Raw genomic sequence first — 25,584 nt, 5'->3', positions numbered from 1 at the left:
CTACGTCTATTAGTTTGGGTCTAGTCCATCACATGATTCACCCAATGATGTGATCCAGTTATCAAGCAACAACACCTTGCACATAGTTAGAAGACCTTGACTATCCTTGATCAACTAGCTAGCCAACTAGAGGCTTGCTAGGGACAGTGTTTTGTCTATGTATCCATACACGTATCTAAGTCTTCATTCAACAACATTATAGCATGGATAATAAACGATTATCTTGATACAGGAATTATAATAATAACTTATTTATCATTGCCTCTAGGGCATAATTCCAACAGTCTCCCACTTGCACTAGAGTCAATAATCTAGTCCTCACATCGTCATGTGAATTACATTGTAATAAATCTAACACCCATACAGTTCTGGTGTTGATCATGCTTTGCCCGTGGAAGAGGTTTAGTCAGTGGGTCTGCCACATTCAGATCCGTGTGCACTTTGTAGATATTCACATCCTCCTCCTCGACGTAGTCGCGGATGAGGTTGAAGCGTCTTTTGATGTGTCTGTTCTTCTTGTGAAACCGTGGTTCCTTTGCTAAGGAAATGGCACCCGTGTTGTCACAAAACAGAGTTATTGGATTCAGTGCGCTCGGCACCACTCCAAGATCCGTCATGAACTGCTTCATCCAGACACCCTCCTTAGCCGCCTTCGAGGCAGCCATGTACTACGCTTCACATGTAGAATCAGCTACGAAGCTTTGCTTGGAACTGCACCAGCTTACCACACCCCCATTAAGAATAAATATGTATCCGGTCTGTGACTTAGAGTCGTCCGGATCTGTGTCAAAGCTTGCATCGACGTAACCTTTTACGGCGAGTTCTTTGTCGCCTCCATACGTGAGAAACATCTCCTTAGTCCTTTTCAGGTACTTCAGGATATTCTTGACCGCCGTCCAGTGATCCACTCCTGGATTACTCTGGAACCTACCTGCCATACTTATGGCCAGTCTAACGTCTGGTCTAGTGCACATCATTGCATACATGATAGAACCTATGGCCGAAGCATAGGGGACGGAACTCATTGTCTTTCTATCTTCCTCAGTTGCTGGGCACTGAGTCTTACTCAATTTTATACCTTGTAATACTGGCAAGAACCCCTTCTTGGACTGATCCATTTTGAACTTCTTCAAAACTTTATCAAGGTATGTACTTTGTGGAAGTCCTATCAGGCGTTTCGATCTATCCCTATAGATCTTAATGCCTAGAATGTAAGCAGCTTCTCCTAGGTCCTTCATAGAGAAACTTTTATTCAAGTAACCTTTTATGCTCTCCAAAAGCTCCACGTTGTTTCCAATCAACAATATGTCATCCACATACAATATTAGAAACGCCACAAAGCTCCCACTCACTTTCTTGTAAATACAAGATTCTCCAACCACTTGTATAAACCCAAATGCTTTGATCACCTCATCAAAGCGTTTATTCCAACTCCGAGATGCTTGCACCAGTCCATAAGTGGATTGCTGGAGCTTGCACACTTTGTTAGCATTTTTAGGAATTTCACCGCTCCCTCTCTACCCCGACAACATGAGCACCGCCACGACCTCCCTGACTTTTCCCACCGCGCTTGACACCCAAAGACGCACCCCTAGACACGTCAACAATGAGACGCAAGCTAAAACATATCACAAACGTCAAAAATAAGAAAACTAGTAAACGTCAAAAATAAGCTCGACAAAACCTTCGGGTTGCATCATATACAACTCTTCCTTAAGGAAACCGTTAAGGAACGTCGTTTTGACATCCATCTGCCAGATTTCATAATCGAAAAATGCAGCTATTGCTACCATGATTCGGACGGACTTAAGCATCGCTACGGGTGAGAATGTCTCATCGTAGTCAATTCCTTGAACTTGTGTAAAACCCTTTGCCACAAGTCGAGCTTTATAAATGGTCACATTACCGTCAGCGTCCGTCTTCTTCTTAAAGATCCATTTGTTCTAAATAGCCTTGCGGCCTTCAGGTAGTACTTCCAAAGTCCACACTTTGTTTTCATACATAGATCCTATCTCGGACTTCATGGCCTCCAGCCATTTGTTGGAATCCGGACCCACCATTGCTTCTTCATAATTCGCAGACTCATTGTTGTCCAACAACATAATTGATAAGACGGGATTACCGTACCACTCTGGAGTAGTACGCGGTCTCGTTCACCTGCGAGGTTCGACAGGAACTTGATCCGGAGTTTCATGATCATCATCATTAACTTCCTCCTCAACTGGCGTCGCAACGACAGGGGTTTCCCCTTGCCCTGCGCCACCATCCAGAGGGATGAGAGGTTCGACAACCTCATCAAGTTCTATCTTCCTCCCACTCAATTCTCTCGAGAGAACCTCCTTCTCGAGAAAAACTCCATTCTTAGCAACAAACACTTTGCCCTCGGATTTGAGATAGAAGGTATACCCAACTGTCTCTTTTGGGTAACCTATGAAGACGCACATTTCCGCTTTGGGTTCTAGATTTTCAGGCTGAAGCTTTTTGACATAAGCATCACATCCCCAAACTTTAAGAAACGACAACTTTGGTATTTTGCCATACCACAGCTGATATGGTGTCGTCTCAACGGATTTCGATGGTGCCCTATTTAAAGAGAATGCAGCTGTTTCTAATGCATAACCCTAAAACGATAACGGCAAATCGGTAAGAGACATCATAGATCGCACCATCTCTAATAAAGTACGATTATGATGTTCGGACACACCATTACGCTGTGGTGTTCTAGGCGGTGTCAACTGTGAAACAATTCCACATTGTCTTAAGTGAGCACCAAACTCGAAACTCAGATATTCACCCCCACAATCAGACCGTGGGAACTTGATCTTCTTGTTACGATGATTTTCAACTTCACTATGAAATTGCTTGAACTTTTCAAATGTTTCAGACTTGTGCTTCATCCAGTAGACATAACCATATCTACCCAAATCGTCAATGAAGTTGAGAAAATAACGATATACGCCGCGTGCCTCCACACTCATCGGACCACACACATCGGTATGTATGATTTCCAACAAGTCATTTGCACGCTCCATTGTTCCGGATAACGGAGTTTTAGTCATCTTGCCCATGAGGCATGGTTCGCACGTGTCAAGTGAATCAAAGTCAAGTGACTCCAAAAGTCCATCGGTATGGAGTTTCTTCATGCGCTTTACACCAATATGACCTAAGCGGCAGTGCCATAAAAACATGGCGCTATCATTGTTAACTCTAACTCTTTTGGTCTCAATGTTATGTATATGTGTATTATCACTATCAGGATTCAATATGAACAATCCTCTCACATTGGGTGCATGACCATAAAAGATATTACTCGTAGAAATAGAACAATCATTATTCTCTGACTTAAACGAGTAACCGTCTCGCAATAAACAAGATCCAAATATAATGTTCACGCTTAATGCAGGCACTAACTAACATTTCTTTAAGTTCATAACTAATCCTGATGGTAACTGAAGTGAAACTATGCCGACGGCGATTGCATCAACCTTGGAACCATTTCCCACGTGCATCGTCACATCATCCTTCGCCGGCCTTCGCTTATTCCGTAGTTCCTGTTTCAAGTTGCAAATATGAGCAACAGAACCGGTATCGAATACTCAGGCACTACTATGAGAGCTGGTTAAGTACACATCAATAACATGTATATTGAATATACTTGATTTTTCTTTGGCCGCCTTCTTATCAGCCAGATACTTGGGGCAGTTGCGCTTCGAGTGACCCATACCCTTGCAATAATAGCACTCCGTTTCAGGCTTAGGTCCAGCTTTGGGTTTCTTCGTCGGATTGGCAACAGGCTTGCCGCTCTTCTTTGAATTACCCTTCTTTCATTTGTCGTTTCTCTTGAAACTAGTGGTCTTATTCACCATCAACACTTGATGCTCTTTACGGAGTTCTGACTCTGCGACTTTCAGCATCGCGAATAACTCGCCGGGTGACTTGTTCATCCCTTGCATGTTATAGTTCAACACAAAGCCCTTATAGCTTGGTGGCAATGATGGAAGAATTCTGTCAGTGATAGCCTCTTGCGGGAGTTCAATCCCCATCTCTGCTAAACGGTTGAGAACCCAGACATTTTGAGCACATGTTCACTGACAGACAAATTCTCCTCCATCTTGCAAGCATAGAATTTATCGGAGGTCTCATACCTCTCGATCCGGGTGTTCTTCTGAAAGTTAAACTTCAACTCTTGGAACATCTCATATGCTCCATGATGCTCAAAGCAACGTTGAAGTCCCGGCTCTAAGCCATACAAGACTGCACATTGAACTACTGAGTAGTCCTCCTTGCGTGCTAACCAAGCGTTCTTAGCATCTTGGTCAGCCGCGGTGGGTGGTTCATCTCCTAGAGCATCATTAAGGACATAATCCTTCTTCCCAGCTTGCAAGAGCAACTTAAAATTACGAGCCCAGTCTACAAAGTTGCTTCCATCATCTTTCAACTTAGCTTTCTCTAGGAACGTATTAAAATTCAGGGTGACTGTCGCGTGAGCCATTGATCTGCAACACAATATTTTCAAAGTGGACTTAGACTATGTTCAAGATAATTAGAGTTTAACTAATCAAATTACTTGCTAAACTCCCACTCAAAAAGTACATCTCTCTAGTCATTTGAGTGGTTCATGATCCAATTCCACTAGCTCAAGTCCGATCATCACGTGAGTTGAGGATAGTTTCAGTGGTAAGCATCCCTATGCTAATCATATCAACTATATGATTCATGATCGACCTTTCGGTCTCATGTGTTCCGAGGCCATGTCTGCACATGCTAGGCTCGTCAAGCTTAACCCGAGTGTTCCGCGTGTGCAACTGTTTTGCACCCGTTGTATGTGAATGTTGAGTCTATCACACCCGATCATCACGTGGTATCTCGAAACGATGAACTGTAGCAACGGTGCACCGTCGGGGAGAACACAATTTCGTCTTGAAATTTTAGTGAGAGATCACCTCATAATGCTACCGTCGTTCTAAGCAAAACAAGGTGCATGAAAGGATTAACATCACATGCAATTCATAAGTGACATGATATGGCCATCATCATGTTGCTTCTTCATCTCCATCACCAAAGCACCGACACGATCTTCTTGTCACCGGCGTGATACGTCTCAAACGTATCTACAATTTTTGATGGTTTCATGTTGTTATCTTGTCAACTTTGGATGTTTTATATACCTTTTGTATCTTTTTTGGGACTAACTTATTAATTCAGTGCCAAGTGCGAGTTCCTGTTTTTTCTGTGTTTTTGACTCTTTTCAGATCTGATTTTGGAACAGAGTCCAAACGGAATAAAATCCCTGAAATGAATTTTTCCAGAACACAAGAAGACCGGGGACTTGAGGGCCAAGGCAGGAGGCCCACAGGGAGCCCACAAGCCCTGTAGCCGCGGCCACGGGGGGCCCGCGGCTACCAGGCTTGTGGCCTCCCTGGAGCTCCCCTGTCCTAGCTCTTTGGCCTATATATTCCCTAAAATCCCAGAAAAAATCAGGGCGTCCACGAAACCACTTTTCCGCAGCCGCAAGCTTCCGTTTCCGCGAGATCTCATTTGGAGAACCTTCCCGGTGCCCTATCGGAGGGGACTTTGGAGCTGGAGGACTTCTACAACAACATCATTGCATCTCCAATGACTCGTGAGTAATCTACTTCAGACCTACGGGTCCGTAGTTAGTAGCTAGATGGCTTCTTCTCTCTCTTGGATCTTCAATACAAAGTTCTCCATGATCTTCATGGAGATCTATCCGATGTAATCCTCTTTGGCGGTGTGTTTGTCGAGATCTGATGAATTGTGGATTTGTGATCAGATTATCTATGAATTATATTTGAGTCTTTGTTGATTTCTTATATGCATGATTTGATATCCTTGTAAGTCTCTCTGAGTCTTCGGTTTTGTTTGGCCAACTAGATCTATGATTCTTGCAATGGGATAAGTGCTTGGTTTTGGGTTCACACCGTGCGGTGACCTTTCCCAGTGACAGAAGGGGCAGCAAGGCACGCATCATGTTGTTGCCATCAAGGGTAACAAGATGGGCTTTCATCATATATTTGAGATTGTCCATCTACATCATGTCATCTTGCTTAAGGTGTTACTCTGTTCTTATGAACTCAATACACTAGATGCATGCTGGATAGCGGTCGACGTGTGGAGTAATAGTAGTAGATGCAGAAAGTATCGGTCTACTTGTTTTGGACGTGATGCCTATATGTATGATCATTGCCATAGATAACCTCATGACTTTGCGCAGTTCTATCAATTGCTCGACAGTAATTCGTTCACCCACCGCCTACTTGCTTTCATGAGAGAAGTCACTAGTGAACACTACGGCCCCCGGGTCTACTCACAATTATCATCTCAGCTTTTACTTTTACTTTGCTTTGTTTACTTTTTGCTTTCAGTTCTCACTTTGCAAACAATCTATAAGGGATTGACAACCCCTTCATAGCGTTGGGTGCAAGCTCTTTGTGTTTGTGCAGGTACTTGTGACTTGACGCGATCCTCCTACTGGATTGATACCTTGGTTCTCAAACTGAGGGAAATACTTACCGTCGCTGTGCTACATCACCCTTTCCTCTTCAAGGGAACACCAACGCAAGGCTCCAAGGCCGCGGGGGAATCCTTTGCATGTTTGCCAAGGAAATCCCTATAGGCGTAGCCAGCAACACGGCGCCACACCATGATCTCCATCAACGTGTCGCCATCGGGGTTGTCGTGCTACTCATGCTATTACTACTAAAGCTACGTCCTAGCAATATAGTAAACGCATCTGCAAGCACAAATATTAGTTTAAAGACAACCCTATGGCTCTTGCCGGTTGCCGTACCATCGACGTGCAAGTCGATATTAACTATTACAACATGATCATCTCATACATCCAATATATCACATCACATCGTCGGCCATATCACATCACAAGCATACCCTGCAAAAACAAGTTAGACGTCCTCTAATTGTTGTTGCATGTTTTACGTGGTGACCATGGGTATCTAGTAGGATCGCATCTTACTTACGCAAACACCACAACGGAGATGTATGAATTGTTATTTAACCTCTCTCCAAGGACCTCCTCGGTCAAATCCGATTCAACTAAAGTTGGAGAAACTGACACTTGACAGTCATCTTTGAGCAACGGGGTTGCTCGTAGCGATGAAACCAGTCTCTCGTAAGCGTACGAGTAAGGTCGGTCCGAGCCGCTTCGATCCAACAATACCGCGGAATCAAGAAAAGACTAAGGAGGGCAGCAAATCGCACATCACCGCCCACAAAAACTTTTGCGTTCTACTCGAGATGACATCTACGCATGAACCTAGCTTATGATGCCACTGATGGGGAACGTCGGATGGGAAACAAAAAATTTCCTACGCGCACGAAGACCTATCATGGTGATGTCCATCTACGAGAGGGGATTTCCGATCTACGTACCCTTGTAGATCACACAGCAGGAAGCGTTAAGAAACGCGGTTGATGTAGTGGAACGTCCTCACGTCCCTCGATCCGCCCCGTGAACCGTCCCATGAACCGTCCGGCGATCCGTCCCACGATCCGCTCCGATCTAGTGCCGAACGGACGGCACCTCCGCGTTCAGCACACGTACAGCTCGATGATGATCTCCGCCTTCTTGATCCAGCAAGAGAGACGGAGAGGTAGATGAGTTCTCCAGCAGCGTGACAGCACTCCGGATGTTGGTGGTGATCTATCTCAGCACGGCTCTGCCCGAGCTCCACAGAAATAGGATCAAGAGGAAAAACCGTGGAGGTATGTGGTCGGGCTGTCGTGGCAAAGTTGTCTCAAATCAGCCCTAATACCTCAGTATATATAGGAGGGAGGGGGAGGGCCTTGCCTTGAGGCTCAAGGGAGCCCCAAGGGGTCGGCCGAAGGGGGAGGAGGAGGATTCCTCCTCCAATCCTAGTCCAACTAGGATTGGAAGGTGGAGTCCTTCCCTTCGTTCCCACTTCCCCTTTTTTTTCTCTTTGATTTCTTTATCTCCTGTGCAAGGGCCCTCTTGGGCTTGCCCACCAGCCCACTAAGGGTTGGTGAGGCACCCCTAAGGCCTATGGCTTCCCCCGGGTGGGCTTGCCCCCCCCCCCCCCCCCCGGTGAACATCCGGAACCCATTCGTCACTCCCGGTACATTCCCGGTAATGCCGAAAACTTTCCGATAATCAAATGAGGTCATCCTATATATCAATCTTCGTCTCCGGACCATTCTGGAAACCCTCGTGACGTCCGTCATCTCATCCGGGACTCCGAACAACATTCAGTAACCAACCATATAACTCAAATACACATAAAACATCGCCAAACCTTAAGCGTGCAGACCCTACGGGTTCAAGAACTATGAAGACATGACCCCAGGGACTCCTCGGTCAATATCCAATAGCGAGACCTGGATGCCCATATTGGATCCTACATATTCTATGAAGATCTTATCGATTGAAACTCAGTGCCAAGGATTCATATAATCCCGTATGTCATTCCCTTTGTCCTTCGGTATGTTACTTGCCTGAGATTCGATCATCAGTATCCGCATACCTATTTCAATCTCGTTTCCCGGCAAGTCTCTTTACTCGTTCCGTAATACAAGATCCCGTGACTTACACTATGTCACATTGCTTGCAAGGCTTGTGTGTGATGTTGTATTACCGAGTGGGCCCCGAAATACCTCTCCGTCACACGGAGTGACAAATCCCAGTCTTGATCCATACTAACTCAACGGACACCTTCGGAGATACGTGTAGAGCATCTTTATAGTCACCCAGTTACGTTGTGACGTTTGATACACACAAGGCAATCCTCCGGTGCCAGTGAGTTATATGATCTCATGGTCATAGGAATAAATACTTGACACACAGAAAACAGTAGCAACAAAATGACACGATCAACATGCTACGTCTATTAGTTTGGGTCTAGTCCATCACATGATTCACCCAATGATGTGATCCAGTTATCAAGCAACAACACCTTGCACATAGTCAGAAGACCTTGACTATCCTTGATCAACTGGCTAGCCAACTAGAGGCTTGCTAGGGACAGTGTTTTGTCTATGTATCCACACATGTATCTAAGTCTTCATTCAACACAATTATAGCATGGATAATAAACGATTATCTTGATACAGGAATTATAATAATAACTTATTTATCATTGCCTCTAGGGCATAATTCCAACAATATATAGGCGAAGGAGCTAGGGCAGAGGAGGCCCAGGGATCCCACAAGCCTGGGAGGCGCCGGCCCCCCTGGCCGCGGCTAGGGGGCTTGTGGGGTCTGTGATGACCCTCTGCCTTGGTTCTCAAGTCTCCCAATCGTCTTTGTTTCGGAAAAAATCTTTTCGGAAGTTTTATTCCGTTTGGACTCCGTTTAAAATCCTCCTGTGAAAAGGGTCAAAAACACGGAAAAAACAGGAACTGGCACTTGGCACTGAGTTAATAGGTTAGTTCCAAAAAAGATATAAAAGGCATACAAAACATCCAAAGTTTGACAAGATAATAACATGAAACCATCAAAAATTATAGATACGTTGGAGACGTATCAAGGCGGCAGTGGGTCTCACCTTGGGCCATCGGGCCGGCCTGGAGAGGCGAGGCAGGCCTGGTCCGGTCGGGGCGCTGGCTTAGGACGAGGCGAGGCACTGGGGAGGCCGCCCCATGACGGTAGCACGTGGAGCGGCCCAGGCGAGCGCCTCGAGGCGGGGCGGTTCGAGGCAAAGGCGCGCCATGGCTGGGCGGGGCACCTCGGGCAGCAGCTCGGGGAGATCGGCGGTGCTGCGCTGCGGGAGGATCCGGGGCGGCGCGGTGCGGCCGGGCCTGGGGCGCTGGCGGCTGGCCGGGGCGCCATGGGAGGCTAAGGGCGCCTTCGGGAGGAACGGGTGCCTCGGGAGCGAGGCGACACGGCGGCGCGGCTTCGGGCCAGGGCGGGCCAGTTGCAGGCTCGCGGGCCCGGCGGCTGCGCTAAGGAGAGAAAGCACGGCGGCTAGGGGTAGGTGGGCGCGGATCCCGAGGCGACGGCTAGGGTTTGGAGGCTAGGTCTCTATTTATAGACTAAACGGGCTAGAGTTATCCAAATCCGGCCCCGTTTTCGCCCACGCGGTCGGAATCGAACGAACTCGAACGCGGGGTCGGCTAAGTGACCGTGTAGAGTAGGCTAGCCGGGGAAGAGAGGGAAACGGTGCGACACGGCAACGCGATTTTAAAACACCAAAAAACGTCTGATGATAGACCGAGTACGGTGCCGCTACGGTCGACCGTTCGGGTACCAGACGGACTCCGATTGCGACGAAATTTGGCAGGTGGCCTACCTATGACTAAATACGACCGCACGCCAAGTTTCAACCCAATCAGAGAAAGTTTTATGCATACTTTTAAAATAGGGTTTTGACGATGTCGCGGGCACGTGCGTGTGTGGTCGGGCTCAACACGGACAACGACGAACACGGAGAGAACCGGCAACTAATAACGGATACAAGTTTGAAAACTGGCGGCAACGGAATGCCGATGCAATGCGGATGATGCGCATGATGCGATGATGATGCGACAAATAAAAATAATCACATGAAGAAAACGGAATAAAGGGGGAATCTTCTGAAACGTTGGTCTTGGGTTGTCACAAAGCCTCAAGTCTCTTCCGAGGTTGCTGAAAGGACATGGATGTCGCCTAGAGGGGGGGTGAATAGGCGCTTTAAAATAATTACGCTTTAGGCTTGAACAAATGCGGAATAAAACTAACGTTTAATTTGTCAAGCACAAAACCTACAACAACTAGGCTCACCTATGTGCACCAACAACTTATGCTGAGCAAGATAAACAACTAAGTGATAGCAAGATATATGACAATAAACAATATGGCTATCACAAAGTAAAGTGCATAAGTAAAGGGTTCGGGTAAGAGATAACCGAGGCACGCGGAGACGATGATGTATCCCGAAGTTCACACCCTTGCGGATGCTAATCTCTGTTGGAGCGGTGTGGAGGCACAATGCTCCCCAAGATGCCACTATGGCCACCGTGATCTCCTCACGCTCTCGCACAATGCAAGATGCCGTGATTCCACTAAGGGACCCTTGAGGGCGGTCACCGAACCCGTACAAATGGCAAACCTTGGGGGCGGTCACCGATACCCTTACAAATTGCTCGGGGTAATCTCCACAACCTAATTGGAGACCCCGACGCTTGCCCGGAGCTTTACACCACAATGATTGAGCTCCAAGACACCACCAAGCTTCTAGGACGCCAAAGCATCCACGAAGAACAATCTCTAGGGTACTAAGTACCAAAGGGTAATAAGCTTCTCAACTTCTCACTTCCACGTATCACCGTGGAGAACTCAAACCGATGCAACTAATGCAATGGCAAGAACACACGAAGTGGTCAAGTCCCTCACACTCAAATCCCTCCACAACAACAAAAGCTATGGAGAAATATGAGAGGAAGAACAAGGAGCTCACAAAGAACTCCAAGATCTAGATCCAAGGGGTTCCCCTCACATAGAGGAGAAAGTGATTGGTGGAGATGTGGATCTAGATCTCCTCTCTCTTTTCCCTCAAGAACAAGCAAGAATCATTGGAGGGATTGAGAGTTAGCAAGCTCTAAGAATGTCAACAATGGAGGTAGAACATGAGCTCAACGGATGGATAAGACCAAGGGGGAATAAGACCCCCTTTATATAGTGGGGGAAGGAATCAGACCGTTACCCCCACTTACACCCCGAGCCTAGCGGTACTACCGCTGGCTCCAGCGGTACTACCGCTGACCCTCCAGTGAGCGGTACTACCGCTGGCTGCAGCGGTACTACCGTTGAGCCCATGGTAGCGCAAAGATACTACCGGGCCAACCACCGCCAAGAAAGTCTTCGCAAAAAGTCCGTCGTAGTATAGCCGCAAAGATGACGGTACTAAAGTCCTGGAGCGGTACTACCGCTGACCAGGGGCGGTACTACCGCTGGGAGAGCGGTACTACCGCCAGCTCTAGCGGTACTACCGCTAGGGCCAGCGGTACTACCGCTCGCCACTTAAACAGCCATAACTTTCGCATACGAGCTCCGAATCAAGCAAACCCAAGCTTGTTGGATTCAGGACGACAAGAGCTGTGATATAGAGATGTGAGTCCTCTATGAATGAAGAACTGACAAAAACTCCAACATCGAAAACATCATAGTAGATGCATATGGACTATGTTTTCGATGAACTCGAGCTTGTCATGAAGATGACCATAAGCTCTAAAACCCACAAAGAGAAACACCAAACAAGAACCAAGAAGTATGATGCAAGGATGCAAATGGTTTGAGATCTCAACGAACGATACGATCAAGATACTCACTTGAGAGCCCCCTTGACAGTACAGCAAGTACAATACGATACGATCCTAAACAGAAAACCTATCAAGGGCAAACCTATACCTTGCACCTCGTCCTCTTGAGCTAGATGATGATGATCTTGGATTCCTCAAGATGGACCACCTTTCTTGATTGTGTTGGCTTGATGAAGACTAGTTGATTTCTCCCCCATACTTACTATGGGTGAGCCACTCTTCAGCATATCATCACAAGTCCATTGCCACCACAATGGACGGCAAGCTTCAAGCATGATATCTTTGTGCTGATCCACTTGAACTTGCACACCGCAATCTTGATGACGATCACCACTTGACGTCATCCTTCATGGGTTGTATGAGATCTACCTGTTGACGCAAGCCCATGGAAACACACCTAACCCCCACATAGAACTCTCACGAAGACCATGGGTTAGTACACAAACACGTAATGGACAATGCTTACCATACCATGGGATCACTTGATCCCTCTCGGTACATCTTGTACGCTTTGTGTGTTGATCATCTTGATTTACTCTTTGTCTGAGATCTTGATCAACCTTGTGTCTCTATGACCATTCTTTGGATAATACCTTGAATACCATCTTGGTCATCATAAAACTCCTTGAACCCAACAGATGGACATCAAGAAGTGCCTATGGACAAATCCTATAAATATAACTTTAAGGCAACCATTAGTCCATAGGAATTGTCATAAATTACCAAAACTACATATGGAGATATATGCTCTAACAGTTGCCTTACCACCTGACGAAGGAGGAAAACGAAGCTGAAGTGCAAACCCAAGTGAAGGTCCATTTTGGACCGAAACCGCCCCCGACGCCAAAGGAGATCATACCTGAGCATGTCATACAACACTTTATTGATAATGCTCAACCAGCTGTCAAGCATAGAGACTCGGACTATGAGAGCTCTATCAAGCATTTATATCAAGCACACAAAAAAGGAGTCGATCTCGAGCTCGAGCCAAGCAGCTGGCAAAAAATGCGGGAAAACTGTTCCCCCGCTAGGAGAAGAGGCAGTGCAATCGACCCCCCCCCCCCCCGCTACAAACACATGTGAGTACCACCGATCAGCAGCTGGTAATAACCGAGAAATGTAGATAGCACGCTAAAGAGGTTGGTGTCACCATAGAACAACTCCTAGGCATCAAGGACTTCCAAACATTTATAGAGGAGGAACTGAAATGGAAATATGTTCGCGGCCAACGTATGGTAAAGCCTGAGCAGATCCCGCTTCTATCAACAAGAATGTATGAATTGCATCAATGTTACCTGAGAGAAGTAAAGACTACCGATCGAGAGTCCCTCATGGTGAAAGTTGAGGCAGAGCATTACTACAATAAAAAAGATTTGTGGGTTGAGTTTCCAGAAATGTTTCAGTTACTCAATGAAGACACACTCGACAAATCTCTCGTTAGTTGCTATTGTTTGTAAGTGATTTCTTTCTGTAATTTAAGTCTCTAGCTAGCTGTAGTGCTCGTTCATTACCTGTAATTATTCTCACTATATATTCTTTTCTGAGATATTATGCAGAATGAAGATGTGTGAAATGAAAAAGTTGTACGCTAAGGCATTGGGTTCATTGACCCAAATACCATTAATGAAGAGACATGGACGCGTCAATGGGAACGAAAAGACACAGAGAAAAGCTTGCTAGAGTTTTTGGTGCGACTAAATACCCAACCATAAATACTACTTCCTTACAACTTCGGATAAGTGACACTTTCTTGTACTACAAATTCTGTTTTTTGCTTACTAGATTTTAATAAGTGTAGTTGTTGATTTATGCACATGCCCGTTTAATTATACAAACGTGTGTGCATGCAGTTTTCACTGGATCCTGCCAATCATTGAAGTTGACGAGGGAAAAGTTCAAGTAGTGGACTCACTACTTAAATATGAAGGAGACTACGCAATCGTGAGGGGGATGGTTGACAGGTAATTTCAATCATTATCGAACTATATGTCGGCCCCTTTAGTTCCTTTCCTGATATCAACTAATTAATAACTCCTTTATTCATTTTCATTGCCCGCGGACAGGGCTTGGGAAAAGTTCATCAAACAGGTTGAAGGCTCATGGAAACAAAAACTAAAATGAGTGCGACCCAGGGCAATTAATTAAGTAGTACTAGCTAGCTATCATTTCTTTAATTTTAGTTTCAATACCATTATCATGCTCGATTAATTATTACCTGATTGAATTCTATTCTCGTAAAGTGCCCGAGGCAGGCGCTGGGGAATAATTTATGTGCATACTACGTTTGCGAGAACATTCACGTGATGATGTGTGAAAGGTCCTAAAGTGATAGACAACTTTCGGTACGTTTGACAGAACACTATTCACAATTCTTTTTTATCATGATCTGATATATATAGACAACTAATATATTCATATTGATTTTATTTTTAATATAGATGAAAGTCATGCGGGATCGGCTCCTACCAACGGATCGCGTACGAGCAATTCAATAGGAAATAGCGGGATTTTTGCTCAACTAGGTCATAGATCCCAAAGGAGAATACCATTACAAGCTGTAATGCCTCCATGTAATGATCTGCAAATTGTAGGAGAAATTGTATATATAGGTGTGTATGTGTGCATGGTCGTGCGAGAAATTGGATAATATATATGTGATCGGCTTTACGAGAAATTCTATTTATATATATGCATAACGTGTACAATATGTAGTAGCATAAAATATGTTTGAAATGAAAAAGAATTAAATGGAAAACATAAAATTAAAAGGAAAAATAAACCATAAACACAAAAAAACCTAAACCTTTTAGTCCCGGTTGGTGTAACCAACCGGGACTAAAGGCCCCCAGCCCCCTGGCGCGGGCTGTGCCACGTGGTGGGCCTTTGGTCCCAGTTCGTGACGAACCGACACTAGGGGGCCTTTTGTCCCCACCCTTCAGTGCCGGTTGTAGAACCGACACTAAAGGTCCTTACGAACCGGAACTATTGCCTGATTCTGCACTAGTGGTTGTGCAATAGGCCTGCTTGTTCATGCATACTCCCCGCGAAACCCACATGACCTTGATCAAACAGATCCTTTAGTATCTTCATGGTAAGTCACACTTCGGCTTGGAGTTCTATAAATCCTCCTCTAAGGATATTGTGTTATATATTGATGCGAACTAGGCCGGGTGCCCCGACATCCGCAAATCCACCTTGGGTTGTGTGTTTTTCTCGGCTCCAACCTAGTATCATGGTCTTCCAAGCGCCAACCCACTGCTTCACGATCGAGTGTCGAAGCTGAATACCGTGGGGGTTGCTAACTGTGTCGTCGAGTCTTGCTGGTTATGACAACTGCTTCTTGAGCTACGACAGCCGGCTCCGCAAGCTACACTGGTCTACTGCAACAACATCAGTGCCTCCTACCTCGCGTGCAACCCTGTACAACATCAATGCACCAAGCATGTCGAGATTGACCTGCACTTCGTTCAGGATCGCGTTGCTCTTGGGGAGGTTCGTGTATTGCATGTTCCCACTAGCTCGCAGTTCGCCGATCTCTTCACCAAAGGGCCACGGTCTCAGGTCTTCCATGATTTTTGATCCAGCGTGAACGTTCATCCGCACAGCGTTCCGGCTAAGGAGGGGCGTTAAATTGTACATGTACTAGTATTGTATGTGACCTATGTATTCCCTTGTATCTAGGATCTGCAACGCGCAGGACCTGCGTGCCTATCTTCTTGGGCTCCACTCTCTCTCTCTCTCTCTCTCCAGTACATAAGGCCATCATGTGTAACTGTTTACATCAAGGAACATAATCACTCTCCAACTCCTGTCTCTCCCATGCTCTAAATGTCTTCGCTTCAACTGTCGGTGACGAAGGGGTAAAGGGAATACAAGCTACAAATCGAACAAAGCAGTTGCAGAATTGAAAAATAAAACAGGCAGCAACGCGGGCTAACAGGCAGCCCAATAGCCCATAAAGACACGAGCGAGCACGCTAAAACAAATAATCAAGCAAGGACGCATCCTATTTGACGTTACAGGCGCTGATTAACATGCAATTTTGCAAACCGGCGCCTGCAGCTAGGGATGGCAATGGATATCCATTACCCGCATACCCTGCGGGTAAAAACCCCATTAGTGTAAGGGTATGGGTCAAAAAATACCTATGGATACATAAATGGAAAAATATTAAACCCATCGGGTATAGTGGGTACGTGTATGGTTTAGTATAACTCATACTCGTGTACCCATGTACCCGCATATAATCTGAAAATTTGGACTTAAATATTAATTGTCCACATATTAAACGTATTATATGTACCGCAGCTAGCCCATGTCTAGAATGTGTTGATGTTTACAAGTATGTGTTGTTGTCATAAAAGCGTTGTTGTGTATACATTATTATTATAAGTTTTTATTTATGACGATGTAATACTCAAATTGATGTGTTGCAAGTCTGGATAATTTTACCCGCGGGTACCCATTACCCTAATGGGTGATGGGTATGGGCAAAAATTGCATCCGTCGACGAATATGGGTATGGATGATGGATAAAATTTGGAGCAATGGATAAAGGTATAGGATGGCTCCACCCAGACCCAAACCCGGTGGATGCCATCCCTAATGCAGCGCACACCACCTCCCGCGAGATGGGCCAGCCCGTTTTCCATATTTTTCTGTGTTTTTTAAACTGAGTATAAAAAAGCATCCTATTGTACACATATAATTTGAAAATTAGGACTTAAATATTAATTGTCCACATATTAAACGTATTATATGTACCACGGTTAGTCCATGTCCAGAATGTGTTGATGTTTACGAATATGTGTTGTTGTCCTAAAGCGTTGTTGTGTATACATTATTATTATAAGTCTTTATTTATGACTATGTAATACTCAAATTGATGTGTTGCAAGTCTGGATAATTTTACCCGCAGGTATCTATTTACCCTAATGGGTGATGGGTATGGGCAAAATTTATACCGTCGACGAAGGTGTACAACATTAGGTACTGTAACCACCAAACCACCGCAACTTGCCGTGATTATGTAGACGTTTTACCAATTTTATTCTTCTCTCTCAGTTTTCTTTTTCTTTTTTCTTTTCCACTTTCTTTTTTGTCTGTTTCTTTTCTTTTTTTTCTCCGCCCCTTTTTTAATTCCAAAACTTTATCTTTAAAATTGAAGAAATAATTTTCAAATTTAATGAACTATTTTCAAATTCGATGAACATTTTCCACAAGAGATGAATTCGTTTTCATTTTTGATGAAAAATTTCCAGATTTGATGAACTTCTTCCAAAATCGATCAACTTTTTTCAAAATCTGATAAATATTTTTAATTGCATGAACTTTTTAGAATTTTGATGAACTTTCATTAAAATTCGGCGAACTTTTTTTCTATTGTGTTGAACTATTTTCAAATTTGATGAATTTATTTAAAATTTGGTAAACTTTTTTCAATTCGGCTGAACTATTTTCAACTTTGATGAACCCTTTTTAAAATTTGGTGAACCTTTTTTCAACTGCGTTGAACTATTTTCAAATTTGATGAACTTTTTTCAATTGCATTGAACTATTTTCCAATTTGATGAACTATTTTTAAAATTCGATGAACTTTTTTCAATTGCATTGAAATATTTTCAAATTTGATGATTTTTTAAAAAAATTGGTGAACTTTTTTTCAATTGGACGGATGTTTTCATATTTGATAAACGTTTTTGAAATTTGTGAACTTATTTTCAAAATTTCATGAAAACAAATTCATTTCGTAGAGTTTTCTCAAATTTACGATATTTTTTTTCAATTTGTATGAAGCTTTTCCAATTTTTTAAAATTTTTGGTTTTAAATTTTTTATTGAATTTCTTTCCAAAGTTTATTTTTCTTTTTATGTAATTTTATATATGATATATAATACTATATCTTAATTTTGTATCAGGAAGGGTCAAGTACTTCTATTTCCTATTGTTGGTCATCAACGGAAACTTGGTCTAGTGGTTAGTAAGGCCTGTTGTTGTTCATATCGAGAGTAGTTCGATTCCCAGTTCTCTACAAAAAGCGTCGGATGGACGAATATAGGGCGAGACAGGAACAACCCAACAACGAGCGCTGCAGGCGCCAGTTGCCTTAACCAGTGCTTAAATTGCTGATTAGGAGCTCCCTAATATATATATATATATATATATATATGTAATTTTAAATATATATATATATATAGATATGTATGTAATTTTAAAATGTACGTTGCATTTGGAAAATGTTTGGGACATTTCAAAAAATGGATACTATGCATTCAATTTTTTTAGGGACGTTATCTTTTGGTCACATAATTTCGTTTTTTTATTTTTTTGGTCCGTACTGTATAAAGAGTGGGTCTGACTGGACTGATTCAGTCTTTTCCGCGCGTGCACCTCACAGCGCAGCTCAATTCCGGTCACATTAACAATCTCGGTTTGGCAAACGAATCCAGTGTTCTTTTAGATCGGGATTGAATAATTTATGATGCAATTGATAGGGACTTATATACGTGTGTGTATATATATATATATATATATATATATATATATATATATATATATATATATATATATATATAGATAGATAGATAGATAGATAGATATATGTATGTAATTTTAAAATGTACGTTGCATTTGGAAAATGTTTGGGACATTTCAAAAAATGGATACTATGCATTCAATTTTTTTAGGGACGTTATCTTTTGGTCACATAATTTCGTTTTTTTATTTTTTTGGTCTGTACTGTATAAAGAGTGGGTCTGACTGGACTGATTCAGTCTTTTCCGCGCGTGCACCTCACATCGCAGCTCAATTCCGGTCACATTAACAATCTCGGTTTGGCAAACGAATCCAGTGTTCTTTTAGATCGGGATTGAATAATTTAGGATGCAATTGATAGGGACTTGGACATGAGAGTTTATTTTGCGAAACCTTTACAAATTTAGGGCTTAAAATAACATTTTTCTGGTCGACAACTTAGCATACGGCGCCGACCCGACGGTGATGAGCGAGACAGCCGCCCAACACGAGGCAGGGCCGGCAGCGCTAGTAGGTTGTAGGCTTGTAGCGCACGACGTGGAGGTTAGCGTGTGGAGAGCTCCTATTCAGCCTGAGGGGGTGTTTCTTTACAAGGACTTTTTGCTGTAGGGACTAAAGAAAGTCCCTTTTAGTCCCATATGAAAGAAACATGAGGGACTTTTAGGAACTAAAAGGAGGTATTTGGGACTAAAAGAAGAAGTCCCTATGGGAGGGTCTTTTTGAGACTTTTTAACACTTTTTTCAACATTGCCCCTATTTTTAGCATGTATTTAATAATTTATAGTACATTACTAGGGGTAACATGGTCTTTTTCATGTCATTTAATGACCTTTAGTTCCTGTTTAGTCCCTGGAAAGAAAAGAGTAGGGACTAGGGACTTTTTAGTTGGGACTAAAAAAAATCCTATGACTTTTTTTAAGAAACAGGGCCTGAGCTTCTATGTAACTTGTGTGTCTTGTGGTATATATTCTTTTCTACGAAAAATCCTAGAATCTACCGCATATGGCGCTCTTTTCTTATTGGTTGTCCTCAAATTTTCTAGTCGTACATACATCTTGTGTAACGCCTCATCGATTATATATATGTCTCGATCTGGCGCACGCGTATGGTGTACTATATGCCATCAAATCACGTATAGCATATAAGAATTTAATCTACGTACACAATACACAAAAGAAAAACTTACCTATATACACACATTGAATCATGCGATAAAAGGTTATGTGTAGTTTAAAAATTCACGTCAACTTCGGTTATCTTGATTATTACTGAGTCGAACAATATTTATGTATAAAATCATATAAACCAAAGTATAAAAAACGTATAAACCAGAAAACATATAAACCGAACCGAATCAAAGCGAAAAACCGAATGCACAGGCTAAAAGCCCCTGGGTATCTTAGCCGTGTTCATCCAAACCGTTCGAACTCAATCAGACGATTGAGAGTATCTGAATCAACGGATAGAGCAAAACCTCTTATCCCCTTCCTCCCGGCAAAAGCTTCGGATTTCCCACCGCTCTTCGCCAATGGCTTCCTCCACTCTCGCATCCACCCCCTTCCTCCCGTCGCTCCCCGGTCCAAATCATACGCGCCTCTCCCTCCGCTTCCCCGCTCGCCGTCTCCCGGTGGCCGCCTCCGCGGCTCCCAAGGGCGCGGCGGCGTCGGAGGCGGCGAGGGAGCGCCGGCGTTTCCTGGAGCGTTACGGCCTCAACCCCGATGACTTCGAGGAAGACGCAGAGCCGGATCCCAGGGTTTGCTCGATCGAACCCTTTGTTCTCTCGTTGCACTACGTTCCGTCGGCGTCACGTCTGGGCTGACTTGAGTGGGTTTTCTGCTTTGCAGGAAGAGCGGAGGAGAGAGAGGCGGATGCGGCGGTCGGGTAGAGGGGAGGAGGAGGCCGCTGTCGCTCCTGCCAGGCCGGTGGAGCGCCGGGAGACTCATAAGATGCTTCAGGTTTGGACCGTAACAGCGTCTTATAGGTTCTGATTCGTGCATTATTTTCCTAGTGCGGCATTGCCTGTTAGCATGCTTGTGGAGTGCACACTATGTATTGTGTTTTCTTTGAGCCGAATTGAGAGACAGCATGCATGTGATGGTGGCGGCATAGCAGTGGCACCGCAACCACTGGCCACAGCTTGGGGGACATATGTCACATATAGAGTGCTTCAGGATTGTAGTTAGTGTACTCCCTATGGATATAGTTTGTGTTTTTTGTAAGTGTTGCTTTGCCTGTTCCAGTTTGGCTGCCTCATGATTTGTGGTGGTCCTTGCATTTAGACACCTGTAAAACTTCTCAGGTGGTCTGATGCATTCGTGCCTGTGAATCATTTATGACGGGTTCATCTATAAGTTATGCAAGCAGTCAAACAATACTTATTTTGTATCATCTTGGAATGCACGGTATATATGAACAGAGCTAAAGCTGGGGACTTGGGTTGCAAGTTGAATCCAGAATCCAGATATGAATGTTGAGTCTGAGGCAGCCATGTTGTTGCTACAAATAGGTTAGGTTCTGTAAATGAAATCAAGTAAAGGATGCAGCTTCTAACAAAGAGCACGCGCGTGTTCATATGCATGGGTAAATAAAATACACTTTGTTTATGACTAATTAGCAACCATTAAAGCTGATGGCGAATGCACTACCTGTTGGCTGTTGCCTGCTTGTCTTCTGTAAGAAATGCAGGTGTTTGGCACAACTCATCGTTTTTCTGGCTAACCAAATCTTATGCTAACATAGTCATATATTTAAGAATTGTAGATCTACCATTTTTCATTGATCATGTAAGCATGCCCTTGCGATGGGTGTAATCTTCAGGATATTTACACGCACTTGTTCATAGACTTTTGCATACAAGTCTCTAATTATTGTAACACTGCTGTATTTTTGGATTCAAAGTTCTTTTGACTCTTTCAGGTACTAGCTGGGAAAGTACGCAGAAGAAAATTACTATCACCAAAAGATAGGAATGTTCGTCCGATGATGGAAGTTGTCCGAGGAGCAGCCTTTGACATTTTACAAGTACTTAGCTTAATTTGATTATGCCAGTTGTACAAGTTCATCTTCTTCATGTACTAATAGATCTTTGTTGGTTGCTGGCTATGATTTGCAGTCAGCTGGTGGTTCTCCTGCTTCACTCAAACCTGGTTTGTGGTTAGACTTGTACAGTGGTACTGGATCTGTTGGAATTGAAGCCATGAGCCGAGGCTGTTCAGAGGTTTTCCCGGAACTTAGTCGAAACATCAATATAGGACAGTTGAATATTTAAATGCATTTTCCTAGATCAAGTTGTGGTGTATTGTTTTTTAATTGCTAAGTAATATCTTCCACAGAGTGGTGAGACCTTGAGCATCCATTTATGTGCTACATATTCTAATTATGTGTAGAGTACATAGGTATATCTGCAGTCAACTTATATTCAAATTTGTATGCCTTAGTCGCGAATGCCAGAAATCGACATAGTCCTGTCTGTGAAGAGAATGAATCATTCTTGCCATCCCATCTGTATCTCAATTTAGATGGGAAAAATTATGATATTGAATCTATTTTTGCAAGTTATTAAGTTAATTTGAAATGCTTCTAGTAAAGTACACAGAAATTCTTGTGTGTGACTATTTGTACTGGATGCATGCCTACCATTCATTAATTATGCACGAGAGCACAAACCATTGAGAATTCAATCTAGTCATACAGTTATGAGTTAGCTTTCTGATTCTGTCAGATACAAGTTTGTAAACCTCTTTTGAGGTTAGAGACAAAAGTAATTAATTCTGACTTGTTAGACGATACAAATGATGCAATGTGATTCATCCGTTCATCTTCTTATTTTTTTCCTTTAGGCGCATTTTGTTGAGCTGGACCCTTGGGTTATTTCTGAGGTTCTTAAACCTAATCTGGACTGTACTGGATTTCTTGATACTTCGCACATACATATGCTTCGTGTTGAGAACTTCTTGGACAATGCTGAAAAATCTAAAGGTATGTGTTTTTTTAAGCACAACATTACTAGCTTAAGTTATAAGGAGGTGAATGATGAGACAATTGCAAGTAAACAAGGAAGAAGATATTCTATGGGGGCATGCGTGCAATATAAAAGCTAGCAGATTGACACGTTCACATCCTTGTGACGATGCAGTTCATGTGTTAATGAAGATATCAACTGAAATATATTGCGTACAAGTAGTATTTGAAACAATGATGTGATGACCGTAGTTATGTTAGACAGTTCATGTACGTGCTGTTGCTACGTAATGAAAGTATTAATATATGCCAGAAGTGTAGCTATGCAGAAAACATCAGAACATGTAAAACAAGATTTGGCTTATTTCAACACCAATTGTTCTTCTGTTACCTGACTAGGACTTTCTGACCTTCCCTCCCTCAGGTAGGTATCCTTCTTTTGATTACATTAGTGTGACGCCACCGTATGTTGAGGTAAACTACAGTACACTACTCGATCAGCTTGCAAGGTCCCCGTTGGTTGGAGAAGATTGCTTCATTGTGAGCTCTTCATTCTTTGTAAATAGTAACCATAACTGTTTGCTTCTTTATGCATATATCTGATCGTCATTTATTTTTCCGTAGCTGGTCGAGTACCCACTGAAAACAGATATGCCTGAGTCCTGCGGAAAGCTAATAAAGGTATCCGTTTCTTACACTTTACTCCACTCAAGTACTGACGTGAGGCTTTCTGGATTGCAGTTGCTAACGTTTGTATTCTCAAAAAAATATCGCAGATAGCTGACAGGAAGTTTGGTAGGACAAACCTGCTGATATACGGGCCAACCTGGTCAGAGAAAAAGAAAGGCAGGATCCTGAGATAATTCGTGTAACGCCGAGGCAGGTTTTGCACACAAGGTGTTCTTGTTTTATTTATCTCCATGCCCAATTCTTCACCAGCAGTAGTAAACTAACACACACGCTCTTCAGTACCCATTTTGCAGATCAGTACTCTCTCTGAGGACCCAGTATATTCCTAGCGAAGTTGGCGATTCGATGCCACCAAGATCATCACCGGCACACGGCGATTTCCCCCGTGAATTTCGTACCGGCGCTTACCCACCCGGCGGGCCGACGCGAAGACGCAGTCTCACCTAGGGGAGTAGCAAAATCCTCCCGTTATGGTTGGCATGTCGAAATCACGTAAGAGAGAAGGCCCCTCTCCTTTCCAAGGCATCAGCATCAAGCCATTACGATGTCGCGTTTCATCAGCATTACCTTTGATATGCGCAATGGCCCGCGGCTCGGGGCTCCGTATGTGGTCCAGCCTGCCCGCCTCGTGCATGCTTCAGGAGAGGGGAGGGGAGTTCATCCATTCGGCAGGCTGACCTCTTATCTGTGTACCGTTTAGGCTGAGACGTGCTTTGATCTCTCCGTAGAATGATCATGGATTCACGGTGCCTGGCCAGTGAAGGAAATGAGTTGGGCTTTTGTATTTCGCTGCGTGCATGCTTGTCGCCTGTGCGCCATGCTCCCTTTTGAACCTGACGTGATAATGACCGGCAAACGTCTGCCGTTGCGTCGACTGACCCTCTTCCTTGCTTGCATTGCACGCGGAAGAGCCTGGATTGTGCATGGACGATCGAGTTTGGCATCAGATTCGAGATCCAATGATCATTCGAGGAGATTAGGACCTACGCATAATTAGGTGACTCCAAGTGGGTTCTCTTTGTTGTCGCAAATTTTTGGGAGCACTGCAGGAGACCATTGGATATCAGATCCGATGGCCCAGGTTCTCATGTATCATGTGAGCGAACTAGCTCTGGGAGCACCTCAGGGCAACTCCAACTCGCACGAGCCCGTGTCTGTTTGGCGGTAAACGGAGACAAACCATAGCCAAACATGCGGGAGCAAACGGATAAATGTCCTTTTTATCTGCTTTCGACCCATTTTTGACCATAGTTTAGGCCACGTTTGCGGCCAAACGGACGCGTACGGACGGGCACGCGTGTCCTTGTCCGCCCTGGCCCGTCCATTGGTGGCAACATTCTCCTTTCTCTATTCCCCTTCCCCCCTCCTTTCTCGTTCCTAGCCGCCTCCGCCGCAGCCGTGTAGCCGTCGAGCATTGATCGTGTGCTCGTCCATGTTTTCTTCACACCGCGATCATTCTTGTCCACGTTTTCTTCACACCACCTAACCCTTGCTCCGCCTTCAATGCAATCGGCGGCCGGATTTGTACGCGACAGTTCATTGGAGACCGCGTTGTACCATGGATTGGCCGGGTGCCGGTTCGCACATCCCTGGCAACGCCACCAGGCCACATGCAGGTACTGACTCCGCCTCTAGCCGTTCGAATCTACCCCTTGGGCGGTTCCGCAAATAAACCAACGACTATCGTCCAGGCTCGATGGTGGCCTAAATGCTTGCCGCATCGATGCCGCTCATAAAGGTTGTGCGTCGCGTGTCTACAACGCCGAAACATCCTGGATGGGTGTTTGTCAAATACAAAAATGATGGGGTACGTGCTATTAGCTTTCATTGTGATTCCGGATTCGGTTTGTTTTGCTTATAATCAAATATTGATTGTGTAGAATGAATATAGTTTTTGGTTTTGGAAAGAAGAATACATTGATGTACTGTTAGCACGCAATTTAATAGATGCCTTCTTGTAGTTTTGTTTTTTGGGCTTGCTATTCTAGCCAAGATTTGATGAATGCATTCCATGTATCACAAAAATCGTTGATGGAAATAATTAACAAATAAGACAAAAAATCTACGCGAACGAGATGCCGTCGAAGATGCGGCCGCGCGTAGGGCGTC

At 44.0% G+C, this 25,584-nt stretch overlaps 1 protein-coding gene across 3 annotated transcripts; it reads left to right on the top strand.

Annotated features, from left to right (window-relative positions):
• The first annotated feature begins 20,326 nt into the window (after nt 1–20,326).
• LOC123447701 (putative rRNA methyltransferase YlbH) lies at nt 20,327–24,349 on the top strand. Of its 3 annotated transcripts, none has more exons than XM_045124334.1 (9): nt 20,327–20,578; nt 20,670–20,780; nt 21,742–21,846; nt 21,938–22,042; nt 22,665–22,803; nt 23,210–23,325; nt 23,410–23,466; nt 23,562–23,668; nt 23,755–24,349. In XM_045124334.1, the coding sequence occupies exons 1-8, from the start codon at nt 20,354–20,356 to the stop codon at nt 23,646–23,648; spliced, it is 945 nt and encodes a 314-aa protein (XP_044980269.1). In that variant the 5' UTR covers nt 20,327–20,353; the 3' UTR covers nt 23,649–23,668; nt 23,755–24,349. The 3 variants fall into 3 exon arrangements, with proteins under 3 accessions (XP_044980269.1, XP_044980268.1, XP_044980267.1); XM_045124333.1 differs by having other exon boundaries at nt 23,562–23,682; XM_045124332.1 differs by having other exon boundaries at nt 20,328–20,578; nt 23,562–23,664.
• Nucleotides 24,350–25,584: the final 1,235 nt, after the last annotated feature.

The sequence above is a fragment of the Hordeum vulgare genome, chromosome 4H (genome assembly GCF_904849725.1).
Source record: "Hordeum vulgare subsp. vulgare chromosome 4H, MorexV3_pseudomolecules_assembly, whole genome shotgun sequence".
In the NCBI taxonomy this organism is placed as follows: domain Eukaryota; kingdom Viridiplantae; phylum Streptophyta; class Magnoliopsida; order Poales; family Poaceae; genus Hordeum; species Hordeum vulgare.
This window is presented reverse-complemented; position numbering and strand designations above follow the sequence as displayed.